This window comes from Petaurus breviceps, unplaced genomic scaffold (assembly GCF_028583685.1).
Source record: "Petaurus breviceps papuanus isolate PSGF00001 unplaced genomic scaffold, PetGlider_PUasm1.0 91041, whole genome shotgun sequence".
Lineage (NCBI taxonomy): Eukaryota > Metazoa > Chordata > Mammalia > Diprotodontia > Petauridae > Petaurus > Petaurus breviceps.
In genome coordinates this window covers 23219218-23246497 of record NW_027187400.1, presented here as the reverse complement: position 1 = coordinate 23246497, position 27280 = coordinate 23219218, and the positions used below count along the sequence as shown (strand labels likewise).

The 27280-nt window shown below is 48.4% G+C and overlaps 1 protein-coding gene across 2 annotated transcripts in view; it reads right to left on the bottom strand.

Moving 5' to 3' along the window:
• Positions 1-25980, bottom strand: part of MTOR (mechanistic target of rapamycin kinase) — a 113146-nt gene extending 87166 nt beyond the window's left edge. The window contains exons 1-17 of one of the 2 annotated variants that reach the window (XM_069078976.1): positions 25853-25980; positions 22030-22178; positions 20761-20869; positions 20063-20292; positions 19590-19790; positions 18515-18649; positions 17488-17763; positions 17298-17406; positions 15103-15289; positions 13673-13801; positions 13001-13245; positions 11441-11656; positions 9590-9795; positions 6847-6969; positions 2796-2885; positions 2593-2689; positions 335-465 (exon numbers count right to left, since the gene is read on the bottom strand). In XM_069078976.1, the coding sequence (XP_068935077.1) occupies positions 335-465; positions 2593-2689; positions 2796-2885; positions 6847-6969; positions 9590-9795; positions 11441-11656; positions 13001-13245; positions 13673-13801; positions 15103-15289; positions 17298-17406; positions 17488-17763; positions 18515-18649; positions 19590-19790; positions 20063-20292; positions 20761-20869; positions 22030-22149 (2604 nt within the window). In that variant the 5' untranslated portion in view covers positions 22150-22178; positions 25853-25980. The remainder of the gene's footprint in view (positions 1-334; positions 466-2592; positions 2690-2795; positions 2886-6846; positions 6970-9589; positions 9796-11440; positions 11657-13000; positions 13246-13672; positions 13802-15102; positions 15290-17297; positions 17407-17487; positions 17764-18514; positions 18650-19589; positions 19791-20062; positions 20293-20760; positions 20870-22029; positions 22179-25852) is intronic. The other variant, XM_069078977.1, reaches the window with a different exon arrangement.
• Between the last annotated feature and the right edge of the window lie 1300 nt (positions 25981-27280).

Genomic DNA, 27280 nt, shown 5'->3' with positions numbered 1-27280 from the left:
GGGCAAACCATTTCACCTGAGCCTTGGTTTCCTCAGGGGGTCACAGCTGGAACATGTACCTCCCACCGTTGTGAAGATGTATGCCAAGTGCTTTACAAACCTCCTGAATGCTAGCATTATCTTTCTGATGAGCAGTTTGCTGCATACAACCGCAGCATGATGCTACAGAAAACACAGGGGATGGGGAGTGAGAGACATCCAGTAAATGAGGGGTGGGCCAGATGACCTCTGAGCCTCTGGCCTGTAGATGTAGACATTTAGGCCCCAGTGACCACAGGAAGAAGGTCTCCTCTCTTCCTTTTCTATGCATGACCAAGTGCCTTTGGTTCCCTACCTCCCTTCGAGTGCCCTGGTTCTGTTCGGTCTTCAGAAAGTTCAGCAGCACCTCCAGCAGGGTTGGGTACTTCCTGTAAGGCTCCACCACATAGCCAGTGCTGGCCACCAGTTGCCCCAGGGTCCACAGCGCTACCTGGAGCAGAAGCAAAAACCAACAAGTCGAGTCTCTGGAGAACCAAGGGGAAGGGAAACACACTAGTGATCTCTTTCCTGACAACAAAAAGTAAGAAGCTGTACCCAGAGCAGCTTCTCTGTAACAAAGAATGTCTTCTTCTAAGCAGGAAGAGGGTCCCCTAAGTCTGGTCAGATTAAACAGCTGGCTAACCACAAACCCCTAGCAGACAAGGGAGTGACACACTGAGCTTTTCTCTCATTCCTGGGATTAAAAAGCTTTTCTAGAAGAACCTAAGATCTGCTTCCATAACCTTGCAAACTAGTAAGGGAAGATATGAGAAAACTCTAAATTCAAAAAGTGAAGGCTGTGGTTATATCAGGCCCAGTAAGGAAAGGTTCTGAGGGTGATTCAAACATTAGATGGCCAGGAACAAAGTAAGGCTAGACACAGGTAAACGGAAAGCCTGTGCTCTTCCACATCAGTCAACATGTATTTATTAAGCCCCATCTGCATGCCAAGCACAGTGCATACATCCCTAAATGAGCCAGGCCCTGCTCTCAAAGAGCTTTCCCAACATGCCGACATCCGGCAGATTGTGGAGCATGGGGGAGATGGAATCTTGGAGTCACAATCATTGAGTCCCACTCAACCTTGAGACACAGCCCATCTCAAACTTGGCCACCCCTAGAAGATCCGCAGTCCTCCCTAGGCAGCTCTACCCCCTTATCAAGACCAGACCTTTCTTCTCTGGGACTTCTGCCAGCTCCTTTTGCCCTGGGGACACACAAATCCAACCTTCCAAGACAGGCCTTCAAATATTTAAAAATTCTCATGTCCCTCTAAGCATTCCCTTCTCTGAGCTAAACATACTGCATTCTAACCCCAGAACTTTAGTGAGCTGAGAGGAGAAAAGGGGGATGTTGGAACTGGAGAGCCATCTTTCCAGAGCCTTTCTTGGGTGCTCAGGGATGACTTCCTAGGCAATCACACTCTGGTAGTCACCGCTAAGGAAATGGCAAGCCATCTAGCTAGCTGCCCTCCCACCCCGATTTTGGTCTGCTAAGTCAGTGCAGAGAAGAGCCTGTGGACGGATGATGGCCTCCCTAGAGAGCTGGTCTCTGGACAGACTAGATAGACTGACATTACGGAGGAAGAGGATGGTATAGGCAGCATGGCTGGGGCTGTGACCTGAGGTTTCTAACACTTAGTAAAAGCATGGGAAAAGTTGCACTGGGAAGGTCATCCTGTTCTGGTCCAATTCAAACCAATTCAACAAGCATTTATAAAATGCCTAAGATTTGTAAGTCCCTAGGAATAAAACACAGAAAGACTAAAAGTCCCCTAAAGACTGTACATTCTACTGGAAAAACTCAACCTGAAAAGAGACAGCTATATACATACTTATCAGAGGAGAGGGGGAGCAAGCCCTGAAAACTACAGGAGCCAGGAAAGGGAGCCTGCAGGAGAACACCTAAGAACTGAGCCCTGAAGGATAGTGTGGATCCCAGAGGGGAAATGGGGTGCTGAGCTCAAGGCACAGCAAGAAGCCCAGACTGCAGGAAGGGGAGTGATGGGCAGTAAGCCTGGAAAGACAGGTCAGGCCCGATGGGCACCCAGCATTTACCAAACACCTGCTATATGCCAAGCACTGTGCCATAAGCTTTACAAATAGGATCCCGCTTGGTGCTTACAACCCTCCTAGGAGGGAAGGGTTATCAACAGTTGCCCATTTTACAGGGGAAGAAACCGAAGCGGGTGAAATGACTTGCCCAGCAGGGTCCCGGCTCAGAGCTCCAGGGGGCACTGGCAACGCCTCGATACCACACCCAGGAGGGGATTAGGGCCCTGTGAAATGAGGGAATGAGAAAGAAGGGACTGGGCTCTAGAACAATTTAACTACCTTGTCTGCATTTGTATTCATGCACCCTGTGCTGTCTCCTCCTTAGAACGTAGGTTCTTAACGAGCAGAGATCATCGCAATTTTTGTATTTTGATCTCCCACATCAGAACCGTGCCTGGCCATAGGAGGCACTGAGCTGAGCACATATGAGCAAGGCACAGTGTATGAAAGACTGTTCCCTAGATATCTGGCACCGATCCTGGCTCCAGGTCGTTCTCCCTCCCATCCCTGGCCTGGTTACTTGCCTGCCTCTTGGCCAGCAGAGAGGAATCCTGCAGCATGTCCATAATGATGATAAAGAGCTCATCAACCCACTTGCGCATTTCCAGGCCACTCACCTGCAGGGAGAGGGAGGGGGCTTCCATCAAACTCTGCACACTGACCATGGGAGGGCTGGCAGGCCTGACCCCGGAACCACCTCCTCGGAGGACAGGGTGCCCTTACCTGGGCCAGCTCTCCTATAGTAGCCAAGACGTTATTGATCACCCCTGGGTTTGGGTCAGGGTCCGGATCTTTCAACTTCAAAATTAAAGCCTAGGGAAGACACGAGGAAAGGCAGGCGGATTACTATCCATGCAAAAGAACATTTTCTTTTATCAATTTGTACCTGAAGGTCACCTCCTAAAGGAACAACCCAATCTGTCCAATTGACTTTTTTCAGGGTTTTCTATGAGGGTCTATCTGGAGCATAAATGCTTAACCTTTTCTCTGCCAAAACCGTAAGACTAACCTAATTGGGAGCTGAGTAATGGAATGCGAAAATATTGCACCTCATTCCTATAAATTATATTTGGATGTTAATTTACATAGATTTAAATGTTATGAAATGGTCCACATTACTTTAACATATTCAGATTCAAAACATACCTTTATCTTTTATTAACTATTTCTGGCCCTTATTCCCCCCATGTCTTGGAGTTTGGCTTACCTGAGCATCATTCTATTTGGGAACCAAAATTTATTGATCTAAAGAATTCCTGGAAGATGGCAGAGTAGAAACAGGACTTCCATGCAGCTCTGGCTCCCACCTCCCCCAATTTATATAAAAAATTACTCTTAGGGGCTGCCAGGTAGCACAGCGAGTAAGAGCACTGGCTCCAGTGTTGGGATGACCTGGGGATCGAATCCCGGGCTCAGACACTTAGCACCCACCCAGAAACACCTGGCTTTTTAATCTTGAGCAAGTCACTTAACCCCAATTGCTTAGGGGCGGCCAGGTGGCTCAGTGAGTAAGAGTACCGGCTCCAGTGTCGGGATGACCTGGGGATCAAATCCGGGCTTAGATACTTAGCACCACACCCAGAAATAACTGGCTGTGTAACCTTGAGCAAGTTACTTAACCTTGATTGCTTTAAAAAAAATAAAATTAAAAAAAAATTACTCTAGACAAACTCTGGAGCTACAGAACACACAAAATGACACACAGAAGCTAACCCCCCACTGAGGACAGCCCAGCAGGAAGGGGCCAGCACAGTGTGCTGAGAGCTGACCCCAGCCCCACGCAAGCCGGAGGTTCTAGCCTCAGGGTGGCCTAACCAGCCACTGGCTGGAGGGACTTCGGATCACCAGCAACTGTGGAGGTTTCCAGAATTATCAACCCATAGATGCCAAGGGCAAAGTGAGAGGTCAGTGTAGTGTGGACTTTGGGACCTTTGGAAGTGGGAGTGCAATCCGGCCTTTGCCCCTGGGGCGAGAAGCGGCTGTGGTGCTGTGGCACTGCAGCCATGCAGCCAACATCTTATGGCTGCTTCAGAGCTCCTGGTCTGCAGATTGCAGGGAGACCAGGTGACCAGTCTGAGGGATAATCACTCTTGCTTTAACTGCTTGGATCTGTATTGTGGTCTAGGGTGGAGGTCCTGGGGTGCATGAGCAGTCTGCCAGAGCATGTGGAGGCTTCAGAGAGGGCACCCAACTAATACCTACAGCAGCTGCAAAAACCCCAGCATTTGGGATAAAGCTCCCGTTTCTGGTAGCAGATTTCTACTGTGGCAAAAGGCTCAAAAGTCAAGTAATTGAGTGGCAACATGAGCAAGCAAAGGAAGCAAAGGAAACAGAGCAATCCAACATTAGACTCCTATTTTGGGGACAAAAAGGATCAACGCATGGAACAGGAGGAAGACAACAAAGTCAGAACTCCTGCACCAAAAGCTTCCAAGAAAAATATGAGCTGGTTACAAGCCATAGAGGAGCTTAAAAAGGATTTTGAAAATCAAATAAGAGAAGTGGAGGAAAAATTGGGAAGAGAAATGAGAATGATGCAAGAAAATCATGAAAAGCAAGTCAACAACCTGACTGAAGAAAGTAACACCTTAAAAAACAGACTAACTCAAATGGCAAAAGAGGCTCAAAAAGGCAATGAGGAGAAGAATGCCTTAAAAAGCTGAATTTGCCAGATGGAAAAAGAATCTCAAAAGCTCACTGAAGAGAATCATTCCTTCAGAATTAGATTGGAGCAAATGGAAGCTAGTGACTTTGAGAAATCAAGATACTATTGAACAGATCCAAACAAATGAAAAAATAGAAGGCAATGTGAAATATCTCATAGGAAAAACCACTGACCTGGAAAATAGATCCAGGAGAGATAATTTAAAAATTATTGGACTACCTGAAACCATGATCAAAAAAAGAACCTAGAAATCATCCTTCAAGAAATTCTCAAGGAAAACTGACCTGATGTTTTAGAACCAGACGGCAAAATAGAAGTTGAAAGAGTCTACCAATCACCTCCTGAAGAAGATCCCAAAAAGAAAACTCCTAGAAATATTATAGCCAGGTTCAGGAGTTCCCAGATGAAGGAGAAAATATTACAAGCAGCCAGGAAGAAACAATTTCAATATTTGGAAACACAATCAGGATAACTCAGGACCTGGCAGCTTCTACATGGAAGGATTGAAGAGCTTGGAATATGATATTCCAGAGGTCAAAGGAGCTGGGATTAAAACCAAGAATCATCTACCCAGCAAAAGTGAGTATCATGTTTCAGGGGAAAATATGGTCATTCAGTGGAATAGAGGACTTTCAAGCATTCTTGATGAAAAAACCAGAGTTGAATAGAAAATTTGACATTCAGATACAAGAAGAGAAGCTTGAGAAGGTAAACAGGGAAAAAAAAATCATAAGGGACTTATCAAAGTTGAACTACTTATATTCCTACATGGAAAAATGATAATTGTAACTTATGAAACCTTTCTCAGTATAAGAATAGTTGAAGGGAATAGAAATGTGTATGTGTGTGTGTATATATATATATACATATATGTATATATATATATATATATACACACACACATACATATATATATGTCTATATAGGAGGGTATATGAGCATATGAATACATGAGTGTGTGTATATATGTGTACAGGTATACATAGACAGAAGGCACAGGACCAATTGAATAGGAAGGGATGATACTTAAAAGGTGAAATTAAGAGGTGAGAGAGGAATATGAGAGGAGATGGGGAGAGACAGAATGAGGTAAATTATCTCACATAGAACAGGCAAGGGAAAACTGTTACAATGGAGGGGAAGGACAGGAAAGCGAAAGGGAATGAGTCAACCTTATTCTCATTGAATTTGGCTTAGGGAGGGAATGTCATACACACTAAATAGGGTATCTCACCCTACAGGAGAGTAGAGGGGAAGGGGAAGAGAGGGGGGATAATGGAAGGGAGGGTAGGCTAGGGGGGAGGGAAGTTGAAAGCACCCACTTTTGAAAAGGTACAGGATCAAAGCAGAGAACAGAACAAGTGGGGGGTGGGATAGGATGGAGGGAAATATAGTCAGTCTTTCACAATATATCCACTATGGAAATATTTTGCATAGCTACACGTGTACAACCTATCTTCCCAGTGAGGGTGGGTGACGAGGGAGGAAGGGAAAGAATCTGGAATCCAAAGTTTTAAAATTAAATGTTTAAAAATATATATACTTATTATTATTTTACATGTAACTGGGAAATGAGATACACAGGCACTGGGGCATAGAGATCCACCGTGCCCTACTGGAAAGTTGAAGGGGGAATGGGAGAAGATATAGGAGAGAACAGACTGGGGGAGGGGATATTCAGTGGGAACACTGTTTAGGGGTGGTGGGTAGGGAAAACTGGGGAGAAAATTTGTAACTCTAAATGTTGTGGAAATGAATGATGTAAACTAAAAAATAAAAAGAGAGAAAAAAAAGAATTCCTGTTGGGGAAACTCCATCTACCAACACATGGCCCAACGTGCTATGCAACCTAGTCTCAGACAGTAGCCTGGGGCACTGAGAGCTAAGTGTCTCATCTGAGGTCACACAGCTGGTATGTGCGTGAGTACTTTGAATCTGGACCTTGACCCCCTGACCGTGATGGCAGAGCTGGCTACCATTCAGCACTGACTGTACCATTCAGCACTGACTGCAATCAGTTACCCCATATTAGATATGAGTTACATCAGCAAAGAAAAAGCAAGCTCCCACAGAAAGACAAAAGGTGACCTTTGCCCAGGTCTCCTCTACCTTCAGAATGGGCTCCATGTAGGGGCGAATGAGCCGGGGGGCGTTGGAAACTAAGTGCCCCAGCATGCGGGCACTCTGCTCTTTGATTCTTCCAACTCCGCTGTGTTCCAGCTCAGTCAAAATCTGAAGAAGACAATGTTTTGTTATGGCAACAGAAATTCTGGAAGACAAGCATTCCTTAGAGAGGTAGCAGGGGCAAATGGGATTCAGAGAGGGACACGACAGGTCATCAAGGACCTTTAGAGTGGCCTCTAACAAGCTGGACCTGGAGAGAAACCCGCCCAACACCTTCTCTTCTATATCCATTTGGGAGCTTCCTGGTGCTCCCTGAGGACAGCCTGATGTTACTGGGCTTGGACTGCTGGACAAGTAGCGGGGGTGGGCAATACTCAGCAACAAGGAGGCGAAGGCATTTTAAAAGGGATGGGCACTGGGCAGCAAACAGCTACTACATCAAACCCCACCATGCCAGCTAGTGTACTGTGGAAAGAAGCCAGCCCCTTTTGGTCACATCTGGAGATTTAAAATGTAATTGCAAAAATAAGCAGGGTTTTGTGGCTTATGAAACACAGGGGCAAAAGTAGATGTAAATCAGAAAGCAGCCAAGATGACGTCCGTTCAGCATCACCAAGTTAAGGTTGATTAACTCAACAGACAAAACACCCCCACAAACCTCTGGATGGTTGCTAATGTTGAAACAATGTCTCTCCAAGCAAGGAGAAAAATAGCATTTGTGGCTTCAATTTATTCCAAAGGAGAGGAGGACTGCTATCTGCAGTCAGAGCCTAATGGTTTAGCATTTGTGCATAAATTTCAGGATACTGACTCAAGAAAGTGGGCTGCTCATTTTCCCTGGCAACCTTGAATCCTTCTTAGGCTACAGGCAAATATGGAGTGGGTGATGGCTGGTGGCAGAACACTAACAGTAGGGAGAGGTGACAGCGAAGGGAAAAGAAGGCACATTAACCTGAAAGTGCCCCATCCCTGGCATCCTATGGCCACCCCGTGTTATTGGAGAAGTGAAGCCCCTACAGTTAAGTGAATTTACCAAAGTCCTACAGGTAACAAGTACCAAGGCCTGATGGGAGCCCCTGTCTTTTGCTAGCCAATCCTATGTCCTTCCCTTCTGTGCTCACACACCCAGTAATCCCAAGTTCATCATGGTACAATCCACTGAGATTCTAAGTAATCAGTCTGAGGTATGGAGAAAAGCCCTACCTACTGAAACAACGCTTATTGGAACTGCCCCAAAGATTGTTCCCTTTAAATTAGACCCTTCAAGGAATAAAGTTCAGTGAACTAGAAAACTGTCTTGCCTCTATTTTCTAGCACGAGCTTCATGTGTGGAATGCTGCCTCTTCCAAGAAGCTTCCTTCCTGTGCTCAGCCTTCCCTCCTAGTCACACACCCCTCTGGGCCTTACCCAGATACACATCTTCTACTTGGATGTGCAGTTACTGCCAAGACCACCTGGTCTCATTCTCCAAGGAGAGTGGAACCTCCGAGAGAACAAGGATTGTATGGTTTTTCACTTTATTTTTTAGCACCTACAACAGCACTTGATGGCAAACTTTTGTTTTAAAATTGAAATCAGTTGTTCTCAATGGGAACTGTTAGCAAAACAAAATATTAGTGCTCATTAAGCCAGTTCATTTAAAACCGAGCTCCTCTTCACAAGTTTTTTCTTTAGACAATAGAGAGGTAGGAATTTGTAGGCCTCACTGAAGTCCTGGTTTAGTCCGGAAGACCAGGTCTCAAATCCAGGCTGTAACATTACAGGTTGTGTGGCCCAGGATAATTTCTGGGCCTTGTATCTTCAGATGCAAAATGGGGATGTAATATGTTCTGTGTAGGGCTGCAATGAGCTTCAAATGGGATTTCATATGTAGTTTTGCACCCACCCAGGCTCTGTAAGCCCAACTGCTCACCTGGTGTTCTGTGGCCCAGGGATACTAATCTCTGCCTCCAGCCATACTCTCTGCTCCCCCTCCTCACATTGGCCTCCTGGCTTCCTTCCTTCGTGACCCAGGTAAAATCTCCCCACCTCTGAGAAGCCTTCCCGATGTGGATCAGCTCCAATTTCTCTTGTAAGACCAGTTTGTTTGTTTGTTCATTTGTATGGCATTTCTCCTTTCAGGCTGGGAGCTACCTGAGAACAGGTACTGTCTTTTGCCTTTCTTTGTAGCCCTGTGCCTAGCACAATGCCTGGATGGAGTAGGTGCTTAATAAATGTAAGCTGACTGATTTCTGTGACTGTCTTTTTTAAAAAATATTTTGATATAATTGGTTTCCTTTGTAATTCTCTGTATTTTATGCATCTGAAAACATTATTCTAAGAAGGGGTCCACAGTCTTCATCAGACAGCCAATGGGGTTAAGAACTACTGTTTAAAGTCAGGTATAAATGTCGAGTATTAGAACACCAAATAAGGGTAGATAATTAATCAAACCATTATTGAAATAAATCACTGGGCTCAAGTCCAGTTTACTAAATGACTCCTCCCTGATTTGAGAGTTCTCTCCAAGGAAAGGAGGTCTCAGCCCATCCTTGCTTGTTCTAATCTCCTAAATAACAAAAAAAGCTGAAACCACTTTCCAGTTCCCCCAGTTCAGTGTCCTTTTTTTTTTTTTTATGGGCTCAGCCCTCTTCCTTTCCCGAGCCACCAAGAGGTCAACCCTTAGGCGGTCATTTCCATTGGGAGGCGCTCTTCCCCACCACCCAGTTTCAAGAGCCAGGCCCTTTACCTGAATGAGCATCTTCCTCAGGAAAGGCATGACAAAGGCAGGGTTCATGCTGCTGAGACGACCCACGGTGCAGATGGCCAGCTCCCGGATCTCAAACACCTGGTCATTAAGGGCCACAAACAGAGCCTGGAGGTTCTCTGCCTGGGCCAAGTGAGCATCAAAGCGCTCATCCAGGGAGGCCAAGACACAGTAACGGATGTCAGGGTCTGGAAGAGCAAGTAAGAGCTTGACCATGTGTCTGTCTATTCAATCTCGCCTCTTTCAAGTCAGTCAATTCCACAGATACTTATTAAGTGCTTACTATGTGTAAGGTGCTAAGGATACTAAGACAAAAAGACTTATGACACAGTGCCTGCCTTAAAGGAGCTTACAATCTACTATGGGCACATCATTTGCAGAGATAAATTTATACCAAGTAATTTCGAAAGAGGAAGCATTAAGAACAGAGGGGATCATGAAAGACTTTGCTTAAGTGGTTAGGCCTTGAAGGACTCTCATCGGCGGAGGTGAGGAAGAAGCTCCAATCATGGGAGACAGCCTGGGCAAGCCCCAGAGCTGAGAGTTTGGGGGGCAGCTGGCAGAGCAGTCTGTCTGGAGCACAAGGCGTGAAGGGGAGTCATGATTAAATCTGGAAGAAAGGCTTTCAAAGATGGACCAGAGTCTGGACAATGACCTGGGGGCAGCAGGGAGTTACTAAAGAGGGCAGTGACCTGGTCAGACCTGTCTTAGGAATTTACAATCCAGTAATGGACTCGAGGAGGTAAAAGTGGAAGCAGAAGGCCCATCAGGAGGCCACTGCAATCATCTAGGCAACAGGTGCTGGGGGCAGGTGAGTGAAGGGGACAGATGGGAGAGGTGCTATGGAGGTAGAATTGACAAGACTTAGCAGCTGACTGGACACGGGCCACTGATGAGGGAGAGGTAAGAGGCTGCAAATCTGAGTGACTTGAGGGATGGGGGCACCCTCAACCTCCCACCTCCCCAGGCTTGAAGCCCCAGAGGACCCCTCAGCAACTTTCTCAATCCAGTACCTATTGCCACCAGCCCAGCTACAAAAGCTCCTGATAGCCCTCCCTCATTTGGCCCTCTGGACTTTTTTCTGCCAGTGGAAATAAAAGGGAAGGAATGAAACAGACTGACTTTAAACAATAGAGGCCAACCTAGCCAGTACTGATTGGAGCTGCTAAGCTCAAAATCTCTGGAAAGAATTATTATTTCACCTTCAAGGATGGATCAAGGCAATTGTTCCCTTAGCAGAGAAGACTCTGGCCTATTTAAGGGCAACATTGGGTTTTTAAAAGAGCAACTTAGTCTTTTTCTCTACAAGGCCCAGGGTCATGAAGTTGGTGAGAAGAACAATGAGAGCCACAGAAAGCTGCAATTCTGTTGGTTACAAAATTGTAGGAGCCAGAAGAGGCCTCAGCAGCCATGTTAAGTCCAACCATCTCACTGTTACAAGGCAGCACCTCATCCTACGGAGGTGAAATGATGTGCCCCATGGTCACACAGGCCAAATGCAATAGAATTGGGACCCAAATCGAGATCCCGACTTAAAATTCTGGGCACTTTGGCAGTCTGAATTGCTGACTAATCAAAGAACTTGGATTTTATTTAGTTTCTATATTGGTAAACATAATAACCCATGTACCACGATGAAAGAGATCAGGAGACAGATGGCGAACTCTTTGAGGGTAAGGATCACGTCTGTAGGACTTGCTGGATAGCATCTAGCACAGAACAAAGGGCTAACAGCTCCTTCAAGTACTGGAAATGACAATTTCAATGTTCCTAGGTTCTTGAAGGCACAGCTTCTTCCCCCCTCCACCCTGTCATTCTGCAAATATACTTTACCTGGATCTGTTATTCCAACCACAAGCAATTTGCTGAGCACGTCCGCCACGACCTGCACTGCTGTCTGGCTGACCACGTGAGCGTGGCCGCTGATGAGGTGGATGGAGGGCGTGAGTAGGCGGGAGCAGGTGCGGGCAGCCTCCATGCGGATCTCCTTGTGCTCACTGTTCAGAAAATGATCGGCACAATGGCGGACAAACTGGGTCAGAGAGTGGCCTGGGTGCACAAAGGAAGAGAAAACAGGGCAGACACTGGCTGGCATTTCAGACACACCTGCAGCTGTCTAGACAGACGCCTCATGTCAGAGTCACCAACTGAGTTTTCAAGAAGATATAAGTGGAGTGGCTAGGTGGAGCAGTGAATAGAGCACCGGCCCTGGAGTCAGGAGGATCTGAGTTCTGATCCAGCCTCAGACACTTAACACTTACTAGCCATGTGACTTTGGACAAGTCACAACCCCAGCTACCCTGCCTTCCCCCAGGTTATGCTTTCCTCCCTCTCCACCTCTTGGCTTCCATCACGACCCAGCTAAGATCCCACTTCTACAGGATGCCTTTCCCCGTGCCCCTCCCTTCTCTTAATCATTTGCTTTTTATCCTACCTATAAGCTTGTTGGTGCACAGCAGTTCACGCTGTCTTCCCCATCAGACCGAGGGGGGTCAGAGAATGTCTCCTGCCCCTCCTTGCATCCCCAGTGCCTAGCACAGTGCACGGCCCCCAGGAGACACTTAACAAAAGCTTACCGAATGACCACTCTCTTTCTAGAAGAAAACACATGCGGCTTTGGTCTGAGAGGGCAGGGCGGCATGAGAAGAAAGGAAGGCTGGGAAATGACTGTCCATCCCCCCACGCCCTCCAATTCAGTGAGTTGTTTCAGCTGTGCTTACAAGCTCTGCATGTTCCCAAGGAGGATTATTAAAGTACTTCTGAGTCTTTGGGTAGGGATCTTAGTGCACAGATGCAAATACCCAAAAGGGTGTGAGCCTAGGTGTTCAAGGTGAGCAGGGCAGGGACAGTGGCAGCAGGGTGGCCACAGAAAGATGGCTTGGAGCACAAGACAATTCTCCAGGCACTGTGAGTAGTGCTCGGCTGCCTGTTTCCACACCTCACAAGTCTGCTTTCTTGTCCTGAACTATCTCCCCAGTGCACTGGAATGTCATTATCTGATGGCACAGTAAAACCTAAAGAATCCTAAACTCTCAGAAACCAGCAGCTTCCAGCAGGGGAAATACCCAAGGTATAGACACAGCTCCCAGAGCCCCTGGACAGGAGCAACACTAAACGGGCACCATCACTGCTTCTCAGCCCATTACGTGCTGTTCCCGGGCAATGCCCAACTCAAATGTGGGGTCAGGGGACACAAAAACACTCAGGAACATGTGCGTAGGGGCCAGGCACAAGCTCTATAGTCCTTAGTCGCACCTCTGGCGATCCCTCCCAAGTGCACGCCCTTTAAGGCTCCACTCTAGAAAACATGAAAGCCAGCTCCTCATAAAAGCTTTTGGTGCACCTGTCTTCTGGCTGGTGGCTCACAGGCCCGCGGCCCGCTGAGTCTCTTACCTTCAAATTCAAAGCTACCAAGTGTTCGGAGGGCAAGAGTGATGCTCCCTACATCGCTGGCCTCAGGGAGGCTGGTGAGGCTGGGGGAGGCCAGCTGGTGGGCCAGGCCTTTGGGCATCCCAGGGTGCCGGAGAGGCTTGTGCATGAGGACAAGGGACAGCATCTTAAGCAGGCCGTCCTGGATATCCTTCTTCAGCTGTGGAATCTGCCGGCTCAGGTCATACAGCACAGCGGTGAGAGCAGGGCTGGAGTGAAGAGGGGGTAGTGACTGAGCTGGGCTGGTGCTGGAGGTGCATTCCACAGCCTACCTTTCCTTGGCCAATCGCCACTGCCACTGCCCTTCCTTCAGGGCAGGGTAGGCACTCCCTGAGCTGTTATTCTGGATTCAGAAAGCAGCAACCTCCAACCTGAAACACAACCTGCAAAGCCCACTCCTGTGCTTGTATTTGATCTAACCCCAATGGGAAATGCTTCCTTTTTCAGTTAGTCCTCACAAGCAATGGAGATGGACAAATGTTATTAGGCATCATGGGCAGATGAGCAAAGTAGGGCTTGGAAAGCCAAGGCTACTAGCCCAAGGTAAGCCAGATCATGACCTCATGAGGTTTTATCCAGGCAACAAGAGAAGGTCCTGACTGCTCTGAGCCCCACAGAAGCTCACTGGATACATACCTCAGGCCCACGGCCAGCATGGGCTCGAGAAGCTCCTTGATGTCCTGCTGGATGCCTGGCCCCATTGCTCGGGCCAACATGCTGATGCAGGTGAAGACTGTGGCATCCACCTGAATTGCCTTCTGCCGCCTGTGGGAAAATAAAGCAATGGCCAACCTGAATGTAGTGAGCGGCGTGCCTCACTTCCAACCTTGGGATCGCTCCTGGGGGTGACACCTAGAAGATATTTAGATGCTGTCCGTGGTATCAGGCTCACTGCTTGGAGAAGCCAAGCCCAACCCTGAATGCCACCTCCTATTTACTTCTGAGTCTTCCTGGTCTCTCTAGCTTTTCCTTTCTTAGGAGTGCCAAGGATTACATTTCCCAGTTCTCAAAGAGGTAAAGTTTGGGGACATTTAATGACTCTATGGTGATTCAGAAAGTAAATAAGAAAGCCAGGAATGAGACATCAGTGCCCTTGCTCCTAGAGCAGAGCTCCCTTCCCTAGATCTTGACCCACTGTCCAATTCAAACTAAGCCACTGCTCATCCAGCCATGGGCAAGAGGCTTCTGGGAGCCTGGGAAAAGAATGGAGGTGGGAGTCCTTGGAAACCAGAGCTGGAAAGGGAGCCCAGAAGTTGGTACAGTTCCTAGAACAGAACGAAGCTGAAAAGAATTGGTAACCTCCTAGCCAAGTGTTCATCCAGCCTCGGCAGGACCCCCGCCTCCCAGGAGAGGCTGCCTATCTCACCTCTAGACAGTTCTAACATTCAGGGGTTTTCTCTTCCACCCACTGCTCCTAGCTTCTATATGTCACCCCCTCACATCCTGAAGACAGATGATACCTCCTGCCAAGGCCCTGAGCTGAGAGACATCCTTGGCTTGGATCCCCACAGACAAGACCTCTACTGTCCTTTTCCTACAGAGCGGGGCTCACTCTGAGGGGAGCCCGACACTCCAGATGTGGCCAGAGTAGGACAGTGGACAAGGGAACATGAGCTTCCTTCTTCCTGGACACTACGCACTGTCAGTTATGTTCAGGGCGACTGCCATCTCTCTCTTTTTCTGGACCTGTACCTGTTACCTGCGCATGTGTGGGGAATACCTGACATGTGGATTTTCCTCACTGATACAGGGGCTGGCCCTAGCTTGGTGACTCCTGGCTTTAGAGTTGTCTGGGGTCCTGAGGAGTTTAGTGATTTGTGGATTTGACTGATTATACATTGCTGCCTCCCACTACTACATGATTTACATCATATTTTTAACTTTTCCAAAATACTGATACACACGACCTTATTTAGGAAAAGTCTAATCCCTGCCCTTCTCCTACTACAAGGCAAAGGGGCACTTTTCCCCATACCATGAGTCATATTTCAAACCCAGAAATTCATAGGAAACTCCTTCCTCCTGCCAGGTGAGGTCACTGGGATGATGACAACCACGATACTTACTTAGGGGCAAAGTCTTTGGGGGGGAGAGCTGCTCGGATGATCTCCAGCACACGGGGCAAATAGACCTTGAACTCGGATCTCACGGCCACGGAGAGTAAGCCTAGGGCCTGGAAAGCAGCTGTGCGTTCCTTCTCCTTCTTGACACAGCTAAGAACATGGTTCATGGTGTCCTGGAGGTACTGAGTATCTGGAGACAGAAGAGAAAGAGTCTCTGGGTCTGGACTTGGGTGGTCTTGTCCTGTTTACCTCTCAGGGGGGGCATGGAACAAGCTGGGAAAGGCCAATGGATGGACTCAAGAAGCTCCTACAACCCTGCTGAGCATCACCTGCCTTATGCTAAAGGCACACACACTTTTGGAAAAATGTGAAATCATGTTAAAGAGAAGACAATTAAAATGGTCTTCCTAAGAGCAACATCTGACTTTGTTCTAAGGCAATTTTGCAGGCTCACACTTAGTTATCTGGGTCACAATCATCAAGCTGAATTTCATCTTTGGGAAATACAGGTCAAATCTCACGACAGGCAATTCCAAGGGACGTATGAATTATTTTGCATTGAGAACTGTTTCCAATAAATGGGCCAATGACTTGGAAATCTTTTTGTTGCTCAGATCTTCATTATAACTGCTACTTAATGTAAGGGGATTAGATCTGTAATTTGGAAAGCCTCAAATGTTTTTTCCATCTGATTTGCATAAGCTAACATCCATATGCCAGCAATTCAAATGAAAGTGTTAACTGCTGATGCTGTCTCAATATTGACATTTCTCCATTCTTTTCTATCTCCAATCACCCTGACAGTGTCTCAGAAGGCCTACGCCAGAAACATATGGCAGACACAGAGGGACTCAAAGAATGAAAGAAAGAATGATTGGGATTCTGAGGGGCACTGGTGAGACAGTCGGGGGAACAATGAACTTCCATATGCCCCAAGTATATAATTTATTTTTTACTATAAGAGATAGGGAAGAACACAAATGCCCTTTGTCCTGAATTCTTACCAAACTGCTTGGGAAAGGGTACTCTGAAAATGAGAAGCTGAGACATTAACCCAAAGTGAGAGTGAACCATAGGATCAAAGATTTTCAGTTCAACCAATCAATTCACCACCTCATTTTACAGAAAAGGAAACTAAGGCCCTGGAAGGTTATATAACTTGTCTAGGGTCACACTGCTCTACCTGAGGCAGAATCTGAACCCAGATCTTCCTAAGTTCTTATCCACTGAGATCCCAGACTTTTAATTATTTGGGGGAGGGAAGAAAGGGGGTACAATCTGACAGCTCTCAGAATTCCAGCATGGAACTGGGTTTTGAAAAAGAGAGCTAAGAGGGGCATTCATTCTCCTTTTTCTAGATTTGGCATGCTAGAATATAAAGGAACTGTCCACCCGTAATGTCACCAGGATCACAACTTTGACAAATATAGCTGAGAGTCTTGGAGCCTATATTTATGGGAACTCAGAACGAACCAAGGTATGGCTTTCACCTAGAAAGCTTCAGACAAGTGGCCCATATCCATATGGTGGAAATTCATGAGTTTCTGTCAGGCCAGATTTCTATTACACATTTTAATGTATTATTTAGTAAAAATAACAGAAAGAGCCCACATCAAAAGCACAAATCTAGGGGCCTTCTGAGGCCTTTCTGTCCCCAGAGCTTACAAAGGTAACTGCTCCCACAGAGCCCCGCCTTTGATCACACAGAGCTGAGCTATTGGCCCCTTTTGAAGCTTGGATGCCATCACACATTTATTTAGAGCTCATTTAGAGCTCGACTGAACAGGGCCTGTCTGGTCATTAAAAAGGGCTGCGTGCCAGGCAGGAAGAAGGGGGAAATTGAAAAAAGATGGGTGATTTTCTTGAAATCATTTTTCTCTGGCTTGATGGTTTTATATTACTAATTGCCTTGTCCTCCTTGGACACATTCTAATTCTCGCCCACCCCACATGTAACACCTCACTGACTATATTTGTCCTGCTTTAGTTACTGGCTTGATGTGAGTCAGAGTCTCTGGAATGAGTGTCTGTAGAAGAATGGGGCTAGATGGCCGTTTCTTGTTTCTGAGGTCTCTGTCCGTATGTATGGGGCCTTAGCTGAAGAACAGTCACTTCCTAGAACCCCTGAAGGCACAGGAAGTGTGCTGGCAAAGTGACCTACTCAGCCCAGCACTTGGCTGAGGTCAGCCTAGTGCTCACCAGTGAAGGCAGATGGCTGGAATGCGGCCAGGCGGGGCAACAAATTGAGGATGGTCATCTGGATGAGGGAGTTCTTGCTGTTTCGGCATTTCAGCACCCACTGGCACACCTGGGATAGCAGAAGTGACAGGTCAGGACCAGAAGCAGGGGAAGGAGGTGGGGAGCCAAAGGATGGCTTCTCCTGGCTCACCTGATCAAACTTCTCCTCCATTAGGTCTCTGCAGCATCGGCTCTCCACCAAGGTGGGCTTGGCTGGGAGGGGAGATGTCCCAAAGCCCATGATGCCTTGGTGGGCGCTGTAGCCCAGCAGGCCGACCAGGGCATTGGGCTGCTGGGGCTGCACGGCCTGGAAGCTGGTAAAGGGGGTGATGTGGCGAGGTTTGGTCCCAAAGCCCATAAGGTCTCTGCAGTACTTGTCATGTACCAGCTGCTGCTGTGTGATCTCTTCCATTTCTTCCCGGAGACGCTGGAAAAGGGAGAAAAAAATCCCCTCTTCTTGTAGGGGCAGCTCCCAGCCTTGGCCTCTACAGTGCTACTCTTTAGAGTAACCAATATGGCCAAAATGGAGAGCAGCAGCCTTTCCTCAGCATCTTGAAGGGGCCTGGGTCTACTTTAAGGGAACAGCACCACCTACTGAAACACCAGAGAAACATCAGGGGGGCAACTAGGACCTACCACCCTGCCATGGGCTGAATCTTAGCTTCATCAAGAAGATGTAACGAGGTGCTACAGCCTCAGGACACACACTACTCTAAGCTCCAATGCAGGTGATGAAATCCTGACTGGGAGGGGCTGCGGCTTCTCATTTTCATCTCCCCAGAGATCTGGAGAGGAGCAAGGCATGACTTTTACTCAGAATCCCAAGTTTCATCAAAATGTATGGGAAAACTTGAAAGAGTGACAATGTACAGTCATTCTGTTTGCTGAGAACTGTCCAACACTTGATCTTCAACATGTTCAAATCCAACACCATAAACTGATACTTGATGTGGTCTGATAATCTGCTAATTCTTGGTCTACCCTCCCTATAAAGTCTTGGTCTCTAGATTTTTAATTCCTGGGAAGTTTTTAAAGGAACAGTGATATTTAATGCAGGTAGGCATCACAGAGATAGAGCCATTACCCCAGATTTTGTTTGGTAAAGCCACAGGGCAGACAGATTACCCTGTGAAGGACCTGGGAGGGCACGTGACTTTGGCGCTGTTTCTGGCACTCACCTCTCCCTCCATGCTGCTGATCCTCACAAGCTCGTTGAGAATCAGCAAGGCCCCATGGATCCGGTCATCCCGATTCATGCCTTTCTCCTTGGCCAATGTCTCATCAAACCCCTTCTCAGCTTCTTCATAGGTATGCTGAGTAGAGATGGGAAGATGGCATCTAAGCTATAACCAACAATCTGGCCAATGCATGAAAATACGCTGGGACTCTGAACAGGTATGTTACTCTGCCCTTTTCCCTGAGAGCTAACTGATGCTTCTACTAAGTGATCTTGGAGGAAGTAATCAATACACCAAGTTCTTTTTCCTGGGGGTGAAGTGCAGTTCTGTAGGTCTGGGGTTCACTGGAAAGGGAAAGACTCTCTCCACTCTTTCTGGCCCAGAAGCAAGTTTTTCATTCGTCAGGTTTTTCATTTCATATAGTGATTCTCTGTCAATGGTTTGTTACTCCAAGTGGTTGCTAGGGAGCCAAAGGCCCTTTTCCTTTTTTGTAGAAACCTAAATACAGGCCAAATTCTGGGATTCCTAGGGAAGAATGAGGTGTGTAGACCTGGGCTGAAGAGTGATCTGTGAGGAGACCTGCCAAGTGAACCCACTCTGTTTAACCCAGAGCTCTGGTCTGGGCCTCCTGATAACAAGCCTGGCTGAGAGCCAGGGGACAGAATGTTGTCCTACTTTCCGGGGCATGGGTGAACCCAACGGGAAGGCAGCACAGAAAAGTGGGAGGAGCACTGAATCTCAAGAGGGAATCCCAGCTCCGCCTCTTTCATGTGTGTGACCTGGAGTGAGTAACCTCTGCTCTCTGGGCCTCTGGGCAGTGAGGGGGCGAACTAGACTAGACAACCTCTAGGGCCCCAGACCCTGGCTCTGAGGATACTGAAGGGCCCCACCACCGTCCCTAGGGAACCAGGAAGGTTTTATTTAAAATGTGTCCTTTGATGGTCGCCAGAGCCATTAAATTCAACAAACATTAAGTGCCTACTGCATGGAAAGCGCTATGCTACAGAGACAAAAACCCAACAGTGTCTACCCTCAAGAAGCCTGCCCTCTACTGAATGAATCAAACCCTGCTCACCCTGTACCACTGGGGTTTTTGCATCTCCTTTGGTTCACGCTGGGTGGTGAGAATCAGACAGGCGCGGAGGGCAGAGACAGCTCCTTCTCGGATGGCCTGTTTGGGGTCCCAGACTGCCACAAAGATAGTATCAAAGAAGGGCTGCACTTGCTGGAAGAAGAAGGTGGGGACACTGATGGCCAGCTCACGAAGGACAAGAACCTGGAGGAAGAAACCAAGATGGCACCTTCAGAGGACTGTAAGACACTTTTATTAGCCACTGGGTTAAAACTTAGATTTCCATTAGCTCTGACTAATGTGGGGTGAGTTATTCTAATATTTCTCTGACATCTCCATTAATTTCCTCTTAAATATCTGTGTGTGTACATGTGTGTGTGTGTGTGTGTGTACACCATATTTCTCTCTAGACAGAATCCAGCCATCTATCTGCCCCACCCCCAGGCCTGGCTTTGACTGGCTTTTAGAGTACTCACAGCTGCATGTCTCCGGCCCTCATTGCGATCAGCACCCAGCCACTCGAGGGCCCTTTTCACCTCAAACTCCACATACTCAGCTGTGCAAGTGTCTCCTGCCATGGCCAGGCGGCCGATGGCCTTGGACGCCATCTCCATGACAACTGGGTCATTGGAGGGTAGGAGGTTCCGAAGGTAGTTAGCAAACCTGCCTATTCGGGTGGCATAGGCCTCCACTCCTATAAGGCTGGCTACAAGGGAGAAGAAAGAAGATAAGAGATGAGGCTGGGATACAACATACCACAAGTAAACTGCCCAGACAAGAAAGTAAACCATCTATCCCTTTATTTGTAATACAGCAATCTCAGTTATTTTGTTGAACAAATGACAAGGACAAGCAGATAACTGAAGCCTAATTTTGAATTAAAAAAAAAAAAAGGTTTCAAGTTTCCCTATTTCAAACCTTTTACCAGAGCCCCTAACGTGAAGAAAAATTATCTAGCTTTAGATATGATTATTTATCTGGTCAGACACACAAATAAGCAGTGGCCAAGACACAGAAGGAACGCTAGCAAGGGGCTTGAACAAATCATTAAAATGTGGCTGCATTTTGTGACTCATGGCCCTGCTCTGAGAGGACCAGTGTGGTCTACTTCCTGACCACTGTTAGCCCAGGAAATATACAGAAAGCAAAGGCCAAGCAAGACCCTGTCTCTTACCTATGGCCAGGATGCCCCCTTTCCGCTCATTGGCATCAGAGCTGGACACCAGTTCAAATATGTGATGATTCAACTGATCATAGAACCGGGTGGACTCCTCCTGACTCATCTGCAAATTGAGGAGAGTTGGGAGTAATGTCTTTGTCTCCTGAGGGAAGGCTCCTTCTTCTGGATATCAGTAACTCACACAAACAGCAATTCAACAAACGTTTATGAAGCCCCTCCTATGTACAAGGCTCTGTGCTAAGTGCTGGGCACCCAAAGGCAGAAACACAAGGTCCTCCCTTCAGGAGCTTATGGGAAGATAGCACTTCTGCAGGGAAGTCAATATAAAATACATGTAGCAACATAAAAAACAATTTCAAGAGCAAAAGAGTACTAACACCAGAGGGAATCAGCAAAGGCCTCATGGAAGAGGAGGCTCCTGGGCTTTGCTTTAAGGGAAATAGGGATTTTACAAAGTGGAGGTGAGGAAGGAAAGCATTTGTGGCATGGGAAAGAAACCATGTTCCCAAAGGCAGAGTCAGAATGGCAACAGCTTTTAGGCCAGACTACACAAAGGGCGCACAACTTGAGAGAAGACCGATGAGCCTGGTGGGAGCCTCACAGAGGTGGCCTTCTACTGACGTGATGGCAACCAGGAGCCACCAGAGATTTCTGCGCAGAAGTGACAGGGTCAGCCCTGTTCTAGGAATACTGACTTGGCAGCTGTGGAGGGTAAACTAGAGGAAAGAGACTGATGGCCACAAGGCCAACAGGAGCTACAGAAATGGTTCAGGTGAAAAATGACACGTCACTGATCTTCATTACAGGAGGCTTCAGTGGGATGAAAGGGACGCACTACAAACAGATGAACAATTTGGCCAATAACGGGCTCCAGGGAGTGGAAGAAGAGGGACCGGTCAGGAACTACTCCAAGGTTTCAAACCTGACTGACTGGATGAATGGGGGGAGATAGGATGAGGAAAGACAGTGCCACAGCCCCAACTCCTAGGTTCAGAGTGTCAGACTCCTGCCTGAACCTGTATTTCCATATGGAAATCCCATATCAGTAAAGTCACTTTGCAAGAAGACAGGACTGATAATATTCAGCAGGGAAGGCATACATCTGTGAAGAAGGACATATACAGCAGGATCCTGGAAACAAGCACCAACATGCACAGTGGCATGGGGAACCTCCCGCCTCACTACCAGGCTCCTTACCCTGCCAGCCCACTGGGCTTGGGTAACTTGCTACGGCACACCGCCCCATGCCAACACTGCACTGACCTCTCGGAGCTCCAGGGTGACATAATGTTGTAGTTCCTTGGCGGTCTTGGCCCGAGTCTCCTCGCTGCGGCTCTTCAGGCCACTGGCAAACTGCTGCAGGATAGTCACGGTGCCCGACATGGTGGTGCTGGGTCCAGGGTCAGGGGATCCTGCAGAGAGGGATGCCACACTCTTAAGTGATGACAGACTCAATAAGACAGCTGGAGATGAACTCATAAAGTCCACTAGTTCAGGATCCTCCTCTAATAAGTCAAACTAGCTACCTGTCCAAGGTCAGACTAAGCTAGTGAGTGGCAGAGTCGGGCCTCCAGATTCCAGGTCCAGCACTCTCTCCCCAACATCATACTTCCACCAGCTGGGCTGTCACTCGGCCCAGCCTCAAGCCAGCCCAAAGCTGCCAGCAGCCCTCCCTCCTCCACCCCCCTCAAGGATCCAAATTCGGTGATGACATCATAACCCCCATGTCCTCAACACAGACCAGCACAGACCCTGGGAAGCTCAGGGATTCTAGCAAGATCCATCCCCAAATGGCAGCGTGTGAGACTCCCCTGGAGACCCTGCAGAATAAAGGCCCAGAGGACTCTCCTAATTCTGTAGAGATTATATCCCAAAGTCAAGGGGTTGCCCAAGTGGCCATTTCTGACTGTTTCTGAGGTGTGAGGGTTTGACCAGCAGGTACCCCAAAAGGTGTAAGAGATGTCAGGCTTCCAAATGACTGAATTTAAGAGTTTGAACACATCTTAGTTTCAGACTAAAGTGAAAGAGTCAAGCTCAATATCACAGCTTTGCAGAGAAAACAAAGGAAGCTATGCCAAATTAAAAACTGCAAATGTGAGCTACAAAATACCATGGGCTCCTATGCTAGGGACTAGTGGGCAAGCTACAGTGAGCACATTCTGAGCACATTCCCAAGAACAAGGTCCCTTAGTCTTCCTCTCTCCCAAGTGACAAGGTACATCCACCACAGATGACAGACATAAACGGGCTGGAGCATGCAGCATAGTGTGGTGGAGACCAGGATTCCCCCCTGAGACACTGACTAGCTGTATGACCTTGGGAAAATCACTTAACCTCCCCTCTGTGTCTCAGTTTCTTCACCAGTAAAATGAAAAGGTAGGACCTGATAATCTCTTGGGCCCCTTCTAGCTTTATATCTACAGGCTTCTGACCCATTCACGAGACAGGGGGAGTGGGCACAGGGGTGTGTGGAACTGTGGAGAAGGGGTCTGGGCGGGGAGGCAGGTGAGCTTGCTCAGGGCTTTGGGAAGTAGCTAGGACAGACAGAGGTAGAGCTTGAGAAGGGTCTCCGTCAAGGGACAATTCTGTAGGTAAAGTGCTGCACAAATGCAAATATTATCAAAATAGACTCTCCAGAGTTGAAAGGCCCTCAGAGATCACCCAGCCTTTACTTAAGCCAGGCCAGCACAGCCTGCCCCTGTGAAGTCTGCTGCCCTGGGAGGAGGTCCCCTCTCATTAGAGGTTATCAATTCAATTTAAACAAGACACCTGTATGTAAGGCACTGTGCTGGGCACTTGGGAGATGAAGGCAAAAATGAAGGCATATAACATATACCCAGGTAAACAAACATGAGATAATCTGGGAAGGGAAGGGACACTCACCACTAGGGTGTTTGGGAAAGACACCTGAGCTAGGGAGTTCTAGGGCAGGTGCTGAGGAGGTGGATTCTAAGTATGGGGACAGCCTATACCAGGGCAAGTGCGTGGAAACAGGATGATGAGTCTGGGGACAAGTTAGGAAGCCAGCCTGGCTGCATACGAGTAACATGAAATAAAGTCTGAAAAGGCAGGGGGTGGGGCTAGGCCATGCAGCATTGGGGGTGGGGGAGAGGAGTCTTCAAGCCCAGGCTAGGGGACCATTTGTCTAAAAATGCTTCTTGGATGGACGTGCTGTGGAGCGGATGTCCAGTCAAGCAGGGGTTTTGGAATTGGTGACACCTTCCGATTTGAAATTCTGAGAAGCACAAATTCCATGTACAATACCCCTGACATTTGGTTACCTGGTCTCTGCTTATATACTCTCAGGTGACAAGAAACTCACTACTTTACAGTATGTGGTAAAGAAATGAGAAGGACCCAAACGGAGTCTCAACTCTTTGTTAAAATACCTGGGTGGCCGTGAACAAGTCACTTACCTCCTGCAGCAACATTTTTCATATCTGTAAAATGGGGACAACCCTATTTGTACTACCTACCCCACAATGGTATTGTATCCTGAGGCAGTACCCAATCCCTGGTCCTCCAGCTTTCACATCAGTTCTTACCCATACAGAGCCTACAACTCACCTCCTAATAAGAGAATCAGACACACTGATTCTCTGCTCTGAAGTCACACAAAACACGTTTAATCTTTCTGCTCTGTCACAAACTGCAACTGATCTACCCCAAGTTTGTTTTTCTTTAGGCAAAATACCCTCAGTTCCCCAGTATAATGGATCGATTGAGGTAGATCCTAGAGAAGGTGTTATCTACTCTTGGGCTGTTTTCAGAGAGAGTATTCTGTAGGAGATGGGTACACCTAGAGCCATTCCTATAAAGTGTTACTGAAACAGAAGCTATGATGTTTACAGACTCAGGGGCTGGAGCTGAGAGATCGCCTAATCCAGCCTTTACCAGACTACTGATCTCAGTCCTGGAAAATGAGCCATCCAGCCTCCCCTGAAGACCTCCAGGGACAGAAGTCCTTCTTAGGACCTAGGCTCGGGGCAAGTTTTCCCACACATTTAGTGAAAATTCACCCTCCTTTACCTCCCACCCACTCCTGACAGCCAGGAAAGGCGGGGGCTGGATAAGAGTATCTGGGGCAGTTACAGAAGTAGGGGGGCTGCGGGTACAGGATAGGTCTGGTTATGTGTGATAGCCCATGCCGGAGTCTAGGAAACTTTCCAGAAATCTTCTAGGGGCAGGTAAAGGACTTCATTCCCCACCCTGCCTGGGGCTCAGGTTGGGATAAGCTCATCATCCCTGGGACAGGAGGGTGGAACCAGGATCTTTGCTTAAGGAGGGGGCTCTGAATTCCCTCCTGAGCACCCTCCCCCCCATTTTCAGCTTCTTTTGGTGTACAGTGTTCCTCCGTTGGATTGTAAGCTCCTGGAGGGCAGGGACTGTCTTTCTTTTCCTATTTGTATTCTCGGCGCTTAGCATGGTGCCCCGCACACCGTAGGTGCTTAATAAACGTTTACTTAACTACTGACTATTAGGCTAGTGTTTGAGGAAAAGGGTGCAGGATGATACTGGGGGCCTCTGGGTTTCTGAGGTGACCGGCACAGGTAAGAGGAGGTGTTTGCGGTGCAGGATTTCTGGGAGTGCCTGATGAAGCGGGGGAGCTACTGATGGCATGTAGGGTGGAGGGGACCTCTGAGAGTCTCTGATGATGGCAAGGGCTCCTGCAGGAATGAGCTGGGGATCGCTGCGGAGGGCAGCTTCTGGCAGGGATCAGTGATGAGGCAGGCGAGGGTTCTGGGAGCACCTCCAGGGGTCCCTGAGGAGTCAGAGGCGCTTCTGGTAGAATATTAAGGTTCCACCTGGGCACTCTGGCAACACCCGCCGAGGCTGGGGGCTTCTGGGGAGGCTCTGGCTAGGTGGGAGGTACGAAGTGGGTTGGGGTTTCCAGGAAGCCCGGGGGCCGGGAGAGAGTGGCCGGCGGAGGCTGGAGACCGGGCCCGGCCCTGGGGGCGGCTCCTGGGCCCCCGGGGCGTCTGCGGGGCCCAGGGCGCCCTGGGGCGCCCCAGCCTCCCTCCAAGCAGGGGTCCGGGTCCCAGCCCCGTCCCAGCCCAGAGAGGCGAGCGGCGGGCTCCAGACTCACCGTGACTTGCGTTACTTACGGCCTTCCCTTCAGCCGGTGCAGCTGCCGAAGGCGCCACCGTCGCCGCTCCGGAACCCCCCCACCCCCAGCACCGCCCGCCTTCCCTCCCGGCTGCCCTCCAAGCCGGGTGGGGAAGGGCGGGGCACCGGACTGCTAGGACCAACTGGCAGAGCGGAGGAGGAGATGGGCGGGCATGTCAACCAATGGCAGAGACGAAGGAGGGACGCTCTGGAACCCAGCCTCCCGAGGAGGCGGGAGTAGTTCAAATGGACAAACCAGACATCCAGTGACAGGCGAGCGCCGGGCCGAGAAACACCGGTACAGACCAATCAGCAGCAAATTGATCGTATTTGCCACTTCCGACCCGGCTTCCAGTGCGTGCTGCGTTGAAATAAGCCCCCTCGACAGCTGAACAGCTCTTGCTGGTACTGCCTCTGCTGGGGTAGCTCGAGAGCTGGGTCAGAGCCCCGCTTTCCATGCGTGTTAGTGCCCAGCGTGGACCTGCACATGAACTTGAACCGCGGTTAGATATTCTCGGCCGGCCCCCTTTGTAGGCGTCCCTTGTGTCGCATTCAGGAGTTTTACACGTGAAATGACCCCCGGGGACCCCGGCGGTTTCCTAACAAACCCCAGAAGGGATCATCAGGGTCCCCGAGGCCACGAACTTCTGCGCAAGGGCTCGGGTGTGTCGCTTCCCAGTGCAAACCCTGCTCCAAGTCTAGCGACTTGCCTTACACATTCCCCATTCATGCTCCCTCTTGGCTCTCTGCCTAGAGTGACTTCGTGGAGTGGTAAAAACTGTGTGGGTACGGGTGTGCGTGAGCTTGGACTTGGGTTTGAATCCAGGCTGTGTGACACTTGGTATTGTAGAACTCTCGGGACAAATCACTTTGCTTCTCAGCCTCTGCATCTGCGGAATGGGCATAAAAATATTTGCACCAGGGCTGTGAAATCAGTATAGAAATGAGTTATTACATTATTTCCAAGTACTATTGATTTTTCAAAAGGCACAGCCCCAGGCTCACCTCCTCTATGATCAAGCCCAATTTACGTTGATGGTTTTCCCTTACTTTGGATTCCTTCCTTACTTGGCTTCTCTGAGCTTATTAATGTGGACGTTTCCCTTAGCTGTGCAGACCAATGCAACTGTGCCCACTCACCATGACTCTTGCTACTCCTCCACTCCCACGGTCACGGGGGTCGACAATTTTCTGGATACAATGAAGTTTGTTTTCCTCTTGCTGATTTCTCTGCCCCAGCTCCTCTTCCATTCCTCTTGTAATGTGCAAATTTAGCGCAGTGCCTGGCACAGAATAATTAACAAACTTTCGATCACATTTTCTCAAAGAATATTAAGGTGGAAGGAATTCTGAGATACTCCATCAAGCCTCATATTTTAAATGAAAGCATACATAAAAATAAAGGGGA